Here is a 16,484-nt window from a genome sequence, read left to right on the forward strand (position 1 = left end):
ATTTTGCTGCTGGGTTTCTCGGGCCCTGGGAAACCCGGCTGGCATCTGTTAAATTTATATCTGGTTCCCAATTGCACCGTGGGAGCCTGATTTAAATATTATAATGAAGTTTCCCGCCACACGCACGCCCGCTACCCACCACCGTAAAAATGGTGGAAGGCACGTACGCGATTTTTAATGTTTAACCTCCCCCACTCCGACCCTCTCCCGCCCAACATTTCGGGGGGTGGGGGGGGGTTAATATTGAACCTTATGATTCTACGTCGGGCCAGTTTATTACCCGTGTTCACCCCGTTACAGCACATAAGCTGAACAATTCACAAAACCAGTCCAGGGTGACAGGCGCTCGTGTGGACCTGCCAGCAGTCTGGCAGTTAAGTAAGGTTCTTCCTTTCCAGATTCTAATTTCATAACATTTCTAAGAAGTAATGTGGTATAAACAGAAAATGCTGGCAATGCGCTGCAGGCTCTTCAACATCTGAAGAGAGAAAATACAAAGGTAACCTTTCAGGCCAGAGCCCTTCATCAGAATTCATGAGCAACTATTTAAGATTAAAAAATCCCTTAAACGTTTTAAAAAGGTTGGTGTTTTTTGGTGCAGTTTATGTTGTCGAGGACATTAAGGGATTGGGCAGCCCTGAGCTGTAGCCTGATTTTGAGGAATGTTGGATGAAACACGATACAGTAAATATAATCACAGGCTCTCTCAGGCTTGGAAAATAAATCTGTTTTGAATTACTGTAATCATGGGGGATAGGAGGAAGTCCCACCTTCTTTGGCGCCATTGGTGCAAGCAGAAGAAAAGATGCACAAAACATGCCAGTGATTGGCTCTCAGTAATGCCTGTCTCTGAATCTGACCTTAGCTGGAGAAAGAAATACAATTTAATAACCAGGGGGGGGGTATGAACACGAAAGGAGGTTCATTTCTGAGACAGCTTTTGGGATCATAGTGCATTGCAACACAAGGCTAGTGATTTTCTCCATTTTTTTCCCACTGTGTTTTTTTTTTACACAATTGCTGCAATGGGCGGACTGTCCCTTTAAATAACTGAAGCCAAAACCCTCAGCTTCTCGAGCAGCTGGTGTCTTTATCAGGGTCGGTGTGGAACGTGTGATCAGTGACTGATCTCATTGTAGGACATGTCACAGCTTGAGAGGCAAAAATGCACCAAGGGATGGGAAACAGACAGAAAACAGAGCAGCCCGCCTCTTGCTCTCAATGCATCAGACTGAAACGCTGAATGATCTGTGCTGAGGGGTTCACGTGACGAGTCAGTGTTGTTCCTTTTTTGCGAGGAAAGGAATCGTTTTTGAGCTGCCTGCGTTCGAGCAGCTGCTCTGAATGACATGGCTTCTCAATGTGCCTTGAGAACAGTGTTGATCAGCTGTGCTATTTGCATTTTTCTGTGTGGGATACTACTGGTGAATTTCGAGGAGCCACTCAATTACAGGTACGATTTCCAGTTGCAAATAAAAACCTCTCCCCCCCGCAAAAAAAAAAGGAGCCTTTACAGGGAATATGTGCAGAACACATGGCCACTTACTGCAGTCTGCGTCCTTGTACTGCTGTAAGTTTCTGATGTGCCTTGCGCCATGTATAGGGGAAATGGTGCAGGCATCTGTCTATTGCAATGATGCAGAGGGTTTTCAGTCAAGGAAAGCTTCGACCCGTGTAAAGATTTTTCTCATTCATTTCTGGTGGCACTGAATTTTCTACTGAGACCAAACGATTCTCGCTAGCGACCTTTTCCTGCCAGCTGCTCTCCAGTTAGTCAACGACTATCTTGCACTTCTCTGGATGTGGCAGGTTATTTAATCCAGTTTAGTTTGAATGTCCACACTGTGTGCTGTTTTCTCCTGCTTTTAAAAACGAACCCTCAAGCAGTTTACATCCTGCTGAGTTTTGGACCAATTAGCGCAAAAAGGAGAATTTCTGATAAAAGCAAGTTTTTTTTTTGAAGGGGGGGGAGTGGGGAATGACTTATTTGCTTCTTGAGAACTGAAGGGGAGTCTCATGCGGGGTGCCGTGTTGCTGCTGTGGGTTTCTGACCTTGACTCTGCTATCAGGGGAGGTCTGGAGCCTGAGGCCAAGCAAATTCCCCACAGGGATTAGAGGACAAAATTAGATGATGCGTCTTCATGGGCTCTGCCTTCTACCTCTCCTAGTAATTGGGTTACAGATCTGGGAGCAGGTTAGCCGCCTGCTTTCTGAGGCAAGCCAATGCATTTGAGTTTAGAAGATAATGAGACAATTAGTAATTATTTTTTTTGCTTGGGGGGGGGGGAAAGACAATTGTTCAGTATAAACAACCTGATTTAGAGCGATAGTCACCAAAATAGCGATGAGAGAGGAAGCATATTCAGATATATTTGGATTAATTCAGATTTAGAATGTACATGTTTGAGGGTGTTTTTGGTTGCTGGATAGGGTTGAAGTTGGTTCCTGGGTGTGATTTATGAAGCGGATTATCTAACTTTGTGCTTTTTGGCACTACCTGTTTTTTTCATGATATCCATTTATAATGGTGATGGCTTGGAGTCTGATGCATGATGGCACTGTGGTCTAGTACTCGTGTGTCTCCGACTCGTGGTGGATACAAGCTCTTTTGCTAATGTCTGGGTGCCCATTCCCTACTGGTATATATTCAAATGTAAGGCAGCCAAGTTTGACTTTGGTCTCCAGTTGCTGAGTTTTAGTACCAATATGTGTTCATTCCTGGTGGCCTTGTGATGGGTATGAAAAAAAGATAAAGAACAAACTTGCATTTATATAGTGTCTTTCCCATCCTCAGGACATCCCAAAGTGTTTCACAGCCAATGAAGTACTTTTGAAGTGCAATCCCTGTTAGCCTAGCAATTGGGATCTAGTTGGCTAATGGAAGGATACGATGATGTGTCCCAACTTCCTGCCAATGTGGGGAAACACTTGTACCAAACTGCCTTTTCAGGAATTGGTTTCAGATTCAGGAAATTTCTAGTTTTGGAAACCACTCCTGATCCAAATATATATTTATTGCATTCAATGTTCTACTTTTTGTATAATTTTATGGGGATTTTTTGAGCCATACAAGTGAGGCCTGACATCATCACCAATACAGGAAGTGGTGGACCTTTTTAAAGGGGGGAAAAAAAACAGGAAAAGGAATTCGTTTTTATATGAAAAAGGAACATGTAACATTTAAAAATAAATGCACATAGATTTGCTTTACCTTGTAAACGCCTTGATTTTTAAAATTCTCATCTTTGTTTCCAAATCCCTCCATGGCCTTGCCCCAACCTATCTCTGTAACCTCCTCCAACCCTCAGATCTCTGCCCTCCTCCAATTCTGGCCTCTTGCACATCCCCAAATTTTATTCGCTCCACCGTTGGCGGCCATGCCTTCAGCTGCCTAGGCCCTAGGCTCTGGAATTCCCTCCCTAAACCTCTCCGGCTCTCTCCCCCTCTCTCTCTCTCTCTTAAGTTCCTCCTTAAAACCTCTTCGTCCAAGCTTCTGGTCACCTGCCCTAATATCTCATGTGGCTCGGTGTCAATTTTGTTTGATAATTGCTCCTGGGAAGCACCTTGGGAAGTTTTACTACATTAAAGGTGCAAGTAGTCATTGTAGCAAAGGAATCACCACACTGAGAGAACCTTCCTGTATACTGCCGCTGAAATACTTTACCTCTGTTGCTCCCTGGCTCTTTTTTTTTCTTTTCAGGTATATGGTCCAACTGTCAAAACTGAAGTTTAATTATGTATTTGGTTCAAGTTTACAAATCAATGACAGTGAAAGGAAGAGAGCAAATGACAGTGAAAAAACAGAAGGGGACAGAGATTGTGAAGAGTGTACTTTCAGGTAAGAAGCAGTGGGGTTGAATTTCCATGGAGGTTCTACCGATTGACCACCGTAACTTTGGCAGAAGATTCACGGAAGTCCCAGAGAAACGGTGCAAATTCAATCTCAATGGGGGTAGAGTTTTGGGAGCGCCCATTTCTGGGGGTGCTGGGGGGGGGGGGGCAATCCCCCTGTGCCTGAAATGGTGAGGCCTGAGGCGCCCCTGATATTGGGCCTCAGGGCCCCATCAACATCAAGCCTGTGTGGAGCCAAGTGTTGCAGTGGCCCTCGGGTAAGTGAGGGTGGAGGAGTTGGGGTCGGGGCAGGGGGGATAGTGGCAGCAATCGGGAGGGGGTTAGCGGTGGCCTGCATTCTTTATAAACAGTGTCAAGAGGAGCACTGCTGCTCCTCCCTGCCTCACATTTAGGTAAGTAAATTTCAAAAACGTACCTTTTTGGTAGCAGGCGGTTCCCAAGGCCTGGTTTTACTGAGTGGCGCTGGCTGTCTCCAGGCAAACCTATCTTGCCGTGGGGGCCTCGACTAGGCATTAGGCCCCATATTAGCATATGCAAAGGACCTAATGCCTGTTTCAGGCATGGACCCTACACAATGGCCTTTTCTCCTTTCCCAATATGGTGGCCGCGCGGTTCCTGCCCACCATATTGGGGGGGGCTTAGCAGGCTGGATAGCGCCCAAAAAAGACGGGCACTGCGCAGCCGAATTTATAGGCCATTGCGTCCAACTGGAGTCAGAATGCACCACCTTCTTTATTATTGAGAAAGCTAGACCAAGGGCTGTCGTCCACAGTGCTGAACAACACCGTGGTGAAAAAGAGTAAGAGAGGAAAAACAAGTCAATTAATAAGCAACACCAAACTTGGGTTTAAAAGGCCTTAACATTCAGGAGGAAGGGAAGACTGTGGCAGGTAAGGAGTGCCACAGTTTCACGGTTGCGGGAAAGAGTTGAGTAGAAGAGTTTAGGGAAAAACACAGTAAGATTCGGAGCGGCACTGACCATAGTGTTGATTAAATAGAGAAAAAGTTATGATGGAGAGAAGCAAGAGAAAATTTACTGATTAAACAGTGTTGGATAGGACTGGAGGTTTAAACCCAAAAGTGGGAGGCAGGCAGTTAAAAACATACAAATTATTTAGGCAGGAAAAAGGTTCATTCACCACATTCTACCATTTACATCCTGTTTCAAAATGTGATTTGACCACTTTTCTTTCCCTCACCAAACACTAACTTCCACTCCCTTTTTGAATGAGGAACTGGTCCAGTTCCTTTTTGAATGCTTCAGCAGGGCTAGCATTTACTGCCCGAGGTGGTCATCTGTTTTACAGGACCGTGGTCTAGAAATTTGGCTGCACAGCCTCCGTTTTTCAGGCACTAAGTGGCTTCCTCAGCCTCCAATATGGCAGACAGGAAACGCACGCTCATTACAAGTCGGAAGCATGCCGCCTGCCAAAAAATTGGTCTGCACTCCTCACCCCAGAAACGGCCGTTAGACCCTCTACATGTGCAGATAAGGCACCTGACGCCTCTTTGAGACCCCCCCCCACACTGCAAGATTGGTTTTCCCTGAGGGAGCCAGAGCTGGCTGCAATCAGGACGACCAGGTCTACGTGCGGCCTAACAGTTAGGCCGCATCCAAGAAGGTAAGTTTTTAAAAATATACTTGCCTGAATTTGGAGCTGGAGGGAGCAGGAGTGCTCCTGTCGTCTCCATATTTGAAGAATGCAGGCCGCTGGCAGTCACTCCCCCCAACCCCGATCGCCCCCACCACCCCCCCACTTCCTGACCGTCATTTTTAAAATTGCACAGAAAAAATAACGGTGTCTGAAGGACGCACGCCGTTATCAATGCGCAAATCGACCGGCAACTTGTAGCGGAGAAGAGAGACCCCGTTAATTTTGAATCATCACAAATTGCTGACCAATTTGCGCCGTTGTCTTCGCGAAAATGGCATCTCGCCCTTAATCTCCCTGTGAGTTTTATGAAATTGCTGCATTTGCACATCAATTGCCCATTAAACTCACCACAGAAAGTTAGGGCTAGTAATTGATAGAGTAAGTACCCTTTTAACAACATGATAATTGTTAGTGACTGTGAATCAATGTCTCTGGCCCAGAAAGTGAACAATTACGAGTGGAGTCTCATTCCTTCAGGTTGGGAATTGTTGTTGAAGATTTTAAAATTGTGGAAATTTTAATTTTTTTTCTTGCTTGTCTTTTTCAGTTTTTTTTTTCCCTCTCTCTTAATCCAATTTTTCTTTCCCTCTCTTTGTATTTCTCTTTCTGTACGTGATTTTGACATTTAATTCACCCACTCTAATTCATCCTCTTCCTCAGTCCTTCCTCTGTTTATTTCCCAATCCTCGCTGTGCCGTTATCAGCTCGCACTTCCAACAACTTACAGGGCCAAAAAAAAAAAATGTTTCAGCTGAAGGGTGCAGGAAAAAGTCAAACTAACCGGGCGCATTGTGAGATGCCTCGCTCCAGCAAATTCTGGCCCTTTAATAGACAGCACTATTTTCTGTGCGCTCAAAAGGTTGCAGGTAAGAGACTCTTCCGCACGGAAATCCTGCAAGACCAGGAGCATCCACACAAGTCCAGTGCTGCCAACGTACCTTGTACCAGCGTGTTTCATATCTTTATCAGGAAGTTGGGAAGATTTTTGTGCAACACTGATTTTAATATAGAGAACAGAGAATTCAACAGGCAGAGGTTCCAATGGGAACGCCGTCAGGATGTTAAAATTTGTAAGTGTGATTAAAACTGAACGAGGGGGTCATATTGGAGATGGGTGGGGTCTCAAAACAGGCAGAATCGCTTTGGCCGCCCGTTATATGCCCCGCCCAAAATTCAGTTTTGTTGACTTCATTCTGCCCATGTCCAATTTCGTCCCCTATACGATCTCTGACCTCTCATTTTAAATTATACTATTGAATCATTTTACATCTAAGCACAGTCAATTTAAGCACATCCACTGGCTATGGTACTAGGTAGTGCACTGACCATGAGCAACATGGCAGCTTATGGCTTCATGTTTGACCAGTTGGCCCTCTTGCCTTTTTCTTTTTGTTTTCCTCTCCTGTTTTTTTTTTTCTCTCCTGATGACTGTGCGTGCTGGGGTACAGTTCCAGAGGCTCGCGCTGCTCTCTGCTACCTCCTCCAAGTAGCCATTCATCGTGTGTGAGCCTTGAGAGTGAGTGGCAGCAGGCTATTTGACTTTGGGAGGCACCACATCTTAGCCTGATTCTGTCCTCATCCCAGTGTTCCCACCTCGGCTGATTTTTCTTTCCCCATGTCTGGCCCAGGATCAGTTGTAGTGGTCCTTATTGCCATCTGGCCGAGATTAGCATAAGTGGCAAATTGTACAGAGGGATCTTCCTGGTTTGTAGGGTTCACTATCTCTCTGGGCAGTGGATTTACCCACTAAACTATTGGCAAGGCTCCTCCGGCCGCCTCCTGGGAAGTCAATGGTGCCCAAGTCTAACTTTGATTTTTGGCAAAAAAAAAACCATGCAGATCTGTTTAATTCTAACAGGTTATAGAGGATTCTTTACAGGAGAATTATGATTTATATCAGATGGTTCCCTCATGCTGGGGAGTGTTTTTGAGGGGCTGCATTGCCCAGCGCAGAAAGCTTGTGCTTCAGTAAATGTTTCATTTGGTGCAGTACAAACTTTTACAATGAAGTTTCCATTTTGTTAGACACTTATTATCAGTCTCCTCCGTTCCTCCAAGGTTAGCCTGCATCGTGTAGCTGATGGGCAGGTGACCTAGTCCCAGCTTTCTGGTTTTTGCCCCTCTTGGACCAGTTGTTCGGATGCATGCAAGAGTGTCCACGGCCCAAGGGCAACTCTCCTTTCAATTTTCCCCTTTTTGTCTTTGGGAAGAACCCATTCTGTGCTCAAGTTAACAGCCCATCCCATGTAATCCAAGATGGGAGAGGATCGTGAGTCTCTCACAAGCCAACCAATGGTAGTATTTATGAAGTATTGAATTATCTACTTTCCTTTTCCCCCCCTTCACTTAAATAGTTATTGGCAAAAATCTGGAAAATGAGAAAAAGGGATTATATTTTATTGTATGTGAATATGTGGTCAAACTCCCCAAATTACTACATGTACTAAATTAGTGATGCTCACAACACAGTTCTCCAATTAACAACACTTTTTTGTTTAGTCAGGAGGAGATCTCTTGGTCCCTGCAGCAAAGGAATTCTTCAGAGTGTGAGAGGGTTTACAGGGAGAGTGCATCGTCTCCCATTCAATGGTGAGACATCCTTTTCTCGTTTCTTACCAACTTGCATTCTTGCAAGCACTCTCCGTTACCCAAAAGCTGATTAAACTAAATAAAATGACATGCGTATCTCTGCGAAGTTTCCACAGTTATATTCCTCTCCCCCACCCCGACACTGACGACAACCTTTATGCTCCTTCCTACACCACAGATCAACCCACAGCTGAAAAGGTGGGTGGAGTTGCCTGCTTCCATTGTTTTGTGACTGTCCAGTAGGCAGCGCACTAGAGCAGAACGGGCACAGGAGAAAAGCTCACGCTCTGTTTTACCCACCTTTCTTTGGCCTAGGCTCCAGTCAGCAACTCTCCACGACAGTGCGGCCAAGAGAAGGATCTTGTCCTCGCTCGCGCGCGTCCTTAGTCATTCTGTGTTTCATCCATAATTGTTCCTTTCCATACACATGCCATCTTCCTTTTTATTTTCTCAATGTGAATCATTGCTCTCGTGACGATTTAGGCTCTGTGACTTACTTGTACGACAGCTCACTGTGCGAGAATCCCAGAATAAATAGGTGAAGCTCTACAGTGAACAGTACTTAAAACCCAGGAAAGTGATTGAGAACAAAGAAATTGCTAGACGAAGAAAGACTATGGTCTATCCAGTTCGCCTTCTATCATCCTGATAGTCACATGATACAATGATAATAGAGTTGTTGACAAATCATAGCAATCGACAACAGACCCAGATATGACACGAGGAAACCACCAGTGGTGGAGAGCTTTGGGAAGCATAGATCCAAAGTCATCTTTTTTTCCTCCCAAGCATTGCTACACTTAACACATGAGAAGGTTACTGAAGTGTGTAGCAAGCCATTATAAGGATCATTTTACTGTTTGCAGAATGTGGCATCATGTTCTATTCCTGTATCACATTAAAGGGAGACAGTCTGCATGAAAAAAGTGTTTGCCAAACTTTTCTTCATTCGTTTACAAACACACACAATGCAACAAAGTCAACTGGATCAAAGTATGTTATCACTGCACGTGTCGATAACACCATCAAGCGGTCAGTGTTGCCGGACTCTTATCCTCTCCAGACAAAGAAAGGGTTTGCAAAAACATTGTCTTGTAGGTTTACCCCTAATTTGGCTGTGTTATTCAGAAAAGCCTTAATGGTAACTGATAGAGAAGCCAAGGTTTAAAAATTCACAGTAGCGCAGGGGTAATCTTTTGGGTTTGGGGACAAAAGAACATATGTTGGGCAGAGCTGAGGGGGTTTTAGTCTGTAGCTGGCTATCTTATGCCTGACCTGGCAGTGCTTGACCAAAACAGAAAAAAGTGTTCCGCACCCAGAGATTTTTTCATCCTTTCATCTGCATCCTTTACAATGCAGACAGAAGTTTTTCTAAAGTGTTTAGTGGAGAGAAGAATATTCTCCGTAATGTTATCTCTGCTAAATACTTTAAGGGCACTACCTGCATGAAAAATGTATGGGTACAGTAGCGTGGTGGTTACGTTACTGGACTAGTAATCCAGAGGCCTGGACTAATATTGCAGAGAATGCCAGTTCAAATCCCACCATGGCACTTTGAGATAACACACTACAGAACCATGTATTCAAGTTTGCCAATGACACAAAGAAAGCTGGCATAGTAAATAGTTTAGACGGGAGCATAAAATTGCAAAGAGACATTGATAAAGTGAGTGGGCAAAACTGTGGCAGATGGATTTCAATGTAGGTAAATGTGAGGTTATCTGTTTTGGACCAAAAAAGATCGATCCGAATATTTTTTTAAATGGTGAAAAGTTCGGAACAGTGGAGATCCAAAGAGATTTAGGGGTCCATGTACACAGATCACTAAAATATGGTGGCCAGATACAAAAACGCTAATTGGATGTCAGCCTTTATATCTAGAGGGCTAGAATATAAAGGGGAGGAAGTTTTACTACAGCTATACAAAGCCCTGGTTTGACATCTGGAGTACTGTGTACAGTTCTGGGCACCGCACCTTAGAAAGGATATATTGGCCTTGGACGGAGCACAGCGCAGATTCACCAGAATATTACCAGGGCTCCAAGGGTTAAATTATGAAGTGAGATTACATAAACTGGGCTTGTATTCCCTGGAAAATTGAAGGTTAAGGGGTGATTTGATTGAGGTTTTTAGGATTTTGAAAGGAATTGATAGCGTAGATAGAGAGAAATCTTTTCTGCTGGAGGGGGAGTCTAGGACCAGGGGGCATAACCTTAAAATCAGAGCCAGGCCATTCAGGAGAAAAGTTAGGAGACACTTCTTCACACAAAGGGTGGTAGAAGTGTGGAACTCTCCCACAAAAAACAGTAGGTGCTAGCTCGATTAATCATTTAAAATCTGAGATCGATAGACCTTTGCTAGCCAAGGGTATTAAGGGATATGGAGCCAAAGCAGGTAAATTGAGTTAGGATACAGATCACCAAGATCTCATTGAATGGCGGAAAAGGCTCAAGGGGCTGAATGGCCTACTCCTGTCCCTATGTTGAGAATTTGAATTCAGTTTACACAATATGGAAATAAAAAGCTGGCATCAGTCTCAATGAAGCTGTCGGATTGTCGCAAAAACCCAACTGGTTCACTGGTGTCCTTTAGGGAAGGAAACCTGTTGTCCTTACTAGGTCTGGGCCTATGTGTGACTCCAGTCCCACACCAACATAATTGATTTTTTAACTGCTCTCTGAAGTGGCCTAGTAAGCCATGCAGTTATATCAAACTGCTATCAGTGGTTCAAGAAGGTCCATCGCCAACTTCTCATGGCAACTAGGAATGGGGAATAAAAAAATGCCAGTCTCACCAGCGATGCCCGCATCCTGAGAATGAATGTTTAAAAATGTAATTTGGTAACAGCAGAATATGAGTTGAAAGTAAGTCAGCTTTTATAGTGTCAGCTTGTGAAGCGCCTTGAGATGTCTCACTACGTTAAAGGCACTATACAAATGCAAGTTGTTGTTGTTGGCGGCTTGCCTGCCTCTGGGTCAACGTCGCTTTGAGACATAATCCGTGGACCCAAGTGCAGAATCTAAGCTGACCCTCCGGAACAGGGAAGTGCCGCATTGTTGGGGATGTTGTCCTCCGAATGAGACTTTAAACTGAAGTTCAGGTGGAGATTAAAGATCTGTTCCTGAGGATGATGTTGATTGGGAGAAGAACGTCGACAAGGAAGGGATGAGGACCTGAGGTTAGCTGCTTGGGGACCCAGGAGGTAACGGCGTGGGGTGGGGGAGTGACAAGCCATTGGCACTATTCGACAAAGGACAGGGAGTGTTCTCGGTGTTTGGCCAGCATTCCTCTGACAATCAATACTATATAAAAAAAAAACCCCAAATTGGTCATTCATCTCATGGCTGCTATGGGCTCTTCCTAGCTCTGAGTGGCTGCTGTATTTGACTACATAAAAACAGTCACAGCTCTTCAGAGTAATTCATGCGGCGTTGACTGTAGTCTTGTGAAACACTTGGAAGCATTTTGATGTGATAAGAGCACTCTACAAGAGCTAGTAGTGATTATTATTTATAAGACTGCGTTCAGGATTTTCAGCCTCTGTATGTTCTGCGGCTTAAGAGAAACTCTTGCAAAAGTGACAGTATCTCTCCAGGGCTGTGAGAGTGATACTGCAGAATGGAATAATAATAAGTATTTATACTAGTGAAAATGTTCCAAAGTGTTTCACAAATAGATGTAAAGAAAATGTATGCTCAGTCAAGAGGGAGAGATTACAACAAGAACATTATATTACATTTATATAGTGCCTCAAGGCACTTCACAAGAGCGTTATCAAACAAAATTTGACACCAAGCCACATAAGGAGATATTAGGACAGGTGAAAAAAAGCTTGTTCAAAGAGGTAGGTTTTAAGGAGGAGGGCATGAGGTTTAGAGAGGGAATTCCAGAGCTAAGGGCCGAGGCAGCTGAAGGCATGATTAGGAGGGATAATTGAAAGCTTGGTCAAATAAATGGGGCTTGAGCAATTTTAAAGGTGGAGACGGAGGTGGAAAGGTTTAGGGAGGGTAGGACCGGGCTGGCTGAAGACTCTGCCACCAATGGTGGGGGTGGGATGTAAAGAAGAGGAACGGAGCATTCATAAGGGTTTATAGAGGGCTGTAGGAGAGTGCAGATATCGGGTGGGTCAAGGCCATGGAGCAATTCATAGACCAGGACAAGGATTTTAAATGTGGTTTGTTGGAGGATTATGAGCCGGAGTAAGCCAGTGAGGATAGATGAGTGGGACCGAGGGGGTGACAGAATATATGTGGCAGAGTTTTGCACAAGTTGGAGTTCATGGAGGATGGGGGGGGCCAACAAGGAGGGCATTAAGATAGCCAAGTCTGGAGGTGGGAATGGCACGGATAAAGGCTTTACTGGTAGAGGAACTGATGTAAGGATGGAAGTGGGCATGTTGTGAAGATGGAAGTGGTCTTGGTGATGTATAGAATGTAGGGTTTAAAGCTCAGGTCAGGGTTGAACAGGGCGCCAAAATTATAGATGGTCCAGTTCCACCTGACAGTGGCTGGGGTGGGGGATGGAGCCATTGGCAAGAGAGTAGAGTTTGAGGTGGGGGCTGAAGGCTCTAGCTTTGGTCTTCTTGAAGGAATTGACTTGATTTTGGTCAGGCAGCACAGAGGACATCAAGGCATTGAACGGGGTATCATCAGCATACATGTGAAAGCTGACCCCATGCCTAAGGATGATGAAGATAAGGGAGAGGACTGACTGAGGTTAGATCCTTAGGGCCACATATCCACAGAGCTAGGAAGGGAATAGAACCCGTTGCTGGAGATATCCTGGTCATGTTTCGATAGGTAGGAAATGAACCATGCAAGGGTAGTCCTATGTTGCAGGATAATGGAGGAAACAGTGGTTGATTTTCTGGGGACAAATACATTGTAGACGGAAGCAAGGAAGCGATTAAGCCAACAGCAACAGCAGTGTTGAGATGGCAAAAAAGCTAGAGGTGAGGGAGTTGAGAATTTCTAAGTGAACTTGTGAGGGAGCTGGGAGAGTTTTTCTATTCGTGAATGGTGAAAATAGTAAGATTCAAGAAGGATGAGGGGATGTGAATGGTAAGGGAGACGAGGAAGCGGCGAAAGATTACCTTGTTACTGATTGAGCCCTTGGGTGCAGAGAGGCCCTAAGACATCACAAGCTCAATTGGATGTCCAAGGATTCGGGTGGGGGAGTTTATATGGAAAGTGAGTTTCATGGAGGACAGTATACTTGGGCAAGATACTGGAAATCAATCATGCCCACATGAAAATTAGAGAGAAAAATGAAGGGTACATTTTCACCCAGAAAATCTGATGAGCCGGAGGGATTCAACATTACGAAAAGCTCAGCAAAATCTTCTGTTCCCTTTTTTCGATCAATGATGCACTCGTTAGGAATGGGTAATCGTTGGGAACATTCATCTTTTAGAGCTGCTGTATTTTTTAAAAAAATGTCATTCTTGTTTGGCTTTATTCAATATAAAGATATGTTTTTGATCATGTACTGTTGAGGATACAAAGAAGTGTTTGGAACCTCATCCTCTGCATCTCCCTGTGCAGCTGAAAAAAAAACGTCAAGAACCAAATCTCAGAAAAATCACCACGTCCCATGACATTATCTGTGTCGGCAGGTCTGGGGAGAAAGTCTATAAAAATTGATTTTGAAATCTTCGAATTTATTGGGGGAAACATATCAGTAATAACTGAAACAAAGAGAATCTTACACTGGTGTTACACTGCAACTTTACACTGGGGTGTGGGCTTGGTCCTATTTTTGATCCTTTTGCACACCTTAGTAAGAATAGATTAAGGAAAGGCCAATTGACCCATCAAACCCACTCCTTCCCCAGACCAGCTACCATTGACTCCATCATTGACTCTCACCAATTTAATTAATCTCCTGAGGGAAAGCTGTGTTTCATACTCACTGCTCTCCAAAGGGAATTGAACAAAAATTCCCGGATATTCATTCATGCTTATGTCTCCACTGGCCTACTGCACTTCAGGCAACAACCCCCATCCCAGCAGCACAGAATTCGCAGTAACCATCGAATCTTACAGCACAGAGGGAGGCCATTCGAGTCCGTCGTGCCTGTGCTGGCTCTCTGAAAGAGCTCGCCAATTATTCCCACTCCCGTGCTCTTTCTCCATAGCCCAGCAAATTTTATTCCTTTTCAAGTATTTATCCAATTCCTTTTTTGAAGTTACCATTGAATCTGCTTCCACCGCCCTTTCAGGCAGTGAATTCCAGATCATAACAACTCGCTGCGTAAAGAAATTTCTCCTCATCTCCACCCCTGGCTTTTTTTGCCAATTATCTTAAATCTGGTTACCAACTCTCCTGCCTTGTAATATTTGATCTTCTCAGTCTATAATTATCCTTATAACCTGCAATCCCATTCCCAATTTATCCAACCAGCTTTATTTTAAAAATAATCCACTGCTTTTTGCTGAGAGCGTAGTCCACCTTCACTAGAGGGAAATAAAAGTAGGAGGGGAAAGAAAGGTTTCTTCTGTTCTAGTGTCGCTGGAGGCTTGTTCGTTTTAGACCCAGTGTCTCTAGTTCTGTGCAAATCAAACGGCCTGCTTACATCTTACACCATCTGTGTCTGCATTTTAAAGAAATCAATAATTCTATTCTCCCAACTGCCTCATCATCTTTTCTCTTACGTTCATTTGCAGGCACTCTGAAGAAGATGTTATTCAAAGTGTCTCACAGCTTCAGCAATGCAAGTGGCACAAAGAGGAAATAGCGGCTGAAAAATTCAGGTACTGCTCCAGGAGTTAACTTGGAAGTGAACTCTTTAACAACTTTAGGATAGGGTTTGCACCTTTATGGGTGAAATGGTTACTTACAAATCCCTGGATCCTCAGGGTGTTGAGAGCAGTGAAAAGTAATAACAATATCCATTTAAGCAAAAGAAAAAAGTCTACCCGATGGGTGAGGGGGCAGTGGTCTGGAGCATCTCAGCGATCATTTTTCTCATAGAATCTTACAGCACAGAAGGAGGCCACGAGAGCAGGTCAGGGGCTGGGTATTCTGCGGCGAGTGACTAGCCTCCTGACTCCCCAAAGCCTTTCCACCATCTACAAAGCACAAGTCAGGAGTGTGATGGAATACTCTCCACTTGCCTGGATGAGTGCAGCTCCAACAACACTCCAGAAGCTCGACACCATCCAGGACAAAGCAGCCCGCTTGATTGGCACCCCATCCACCACCCTAAACATTCACTCCCTTCACCACCAGCGCACAGTGGCTGCAGTGTGTACCATCTACAGGATGCACTGCAGCAACTCGCCAAGGCTTCTTTGGCAGCACCTCCCAAACCCACGACCTCTACCACCTAGAAGGACAAGGGCAACAGGCACATGGGAACAACACTACCTGTGCGTTCCCCTCCAAGTCACACACCATCCCGACTTGGAAATATATCGCCGTTCCTTCATTGTCGCTGGGTCAAAATCCTGGAACTCCCTACCTAACAGCACTGTGGGAGAACCTTCACCATACGGACTGCAGCGGTTCAAGAAGGCGGCTCACCACCACCTTCTCGAGGGCAATTAGGGATGGGCAATAAATGCTGGCCTTGCCAGCGACGCCCACATCCCATGAATGAATTTAAAAAAAATTTTGTCATCGTGCCTGTGCTGGCTCTTTGAAAGAGCTATCCAATTGGTCCCACTCCCCTGCTCTTTCCCCAGAGCCTTGCAATTTTTTCCCCTTCAAGTATTCAATTCCTTTTTTGAAAGTTACTTTTGAATCTGCTTCCACCACCCTTTCAGGCAGTGCATTCCAGATCATAACAACTCGCTGTGTATAAAGTGTTCTCCTCATCTCACCTCTGGCTCTTTTTTGCCGATTACTGTAAATCTGTGTCGTCTGGTTACTGACCCTCCTGCCAGTGGAAACACTGTCTCCTTATTTACTCTTATCAAAACCCTTCATGATTTTGATCACCTCTATTATATCTCCTCATATTCTGCACTAGGGTTGGAGTGGTCCCTTTAACTACCCGTTGAAGACATTTCCTTTATTTTCCTTTGCAAGGTGTGCTCGTTCTCGAAACACAGAACAGTTCTGATATTAAGATTTGCTCTCAGAGGCGAGAGCGCATCACATCCAGCATCACTTCTGACCGACGCCAGTGTTCACATATCAGTGCACTTTCCAGCATAGGTCACTGGCTGGTGATCAGGAATGAGTCCTCGATACTGTTTTCCCCTTCTTAGCCCTGAGATGCTGTGGGCCCCACAACTGCCCTTGCTGAGAACTGCTGCTTCAATATAGTTGAGCAGTCCATGGTACTGTACCCCAAGCGAGAGCCGAAACCTTGAGGGATGATAGTTAGAAGGGAGAAAAAGAAAACAGTGCATTTATATCGCACTTTTCACGAACTCAGGACCT

The 16,484-nt window shown here is 44.7% G+C and overlaps 1 protein-coding gene across 2 annotated transcripts in view; it reads left to right on the forward strand.

The window, feature by feature from the left end:
• The first annotated feature begins 1,011 nt into the window (after window positions 1-1,011).
• LOC137299860 (alpha-2,8-sialyltransferase 8F-like) overlaps window positions 1,012-16,484 on the forward strand; it is a 28,570-nt gene continuing 13,097 nt past the window's right edge. The window contains exons 1-4 of one of the 2 annotated variants that reach the window (XM_067968803.1): window positions 1,013-1,453; window positions 3,701-3,838; window positions 8,007-8,096; window positions 14,762-14,848. In XM_067968803.1, coding sequence (XP_067824904.1) covers window positions 1,350-1,453; window positions 3,701-3,838; window positions 8,007-8,096; window positions 14,762-14,848 — 419 coding nt within the window. In that variant the 5' untranslated portion in view covers window positions 1,013-1,349. Of the gene's footprint in view, window positions 1,454-3,700; window positions 3,839-8,006; window positions 8,097-14,761; window positions 14,849-16,484 lie in introns of both variants that reach the window. The other variant, XM_067968804.1, reaches the window with a different exon arrangement.

Source organism: Heptranchias perlo, chromosome 30 (genome assembly GCF_035084215.1).
Source record: "Heptranchias perlo isolate sHepPer1 chromosome 30, sHepPer1.hap1, whole genome shotgun sequence".
Taxonomy (NCBI): Eukaryota; Metazoa; Chordata; class Chondrichthyes; order Hexanchiformes; family Hexanchidae; genus Heptranchias; species Heptranchias perlo.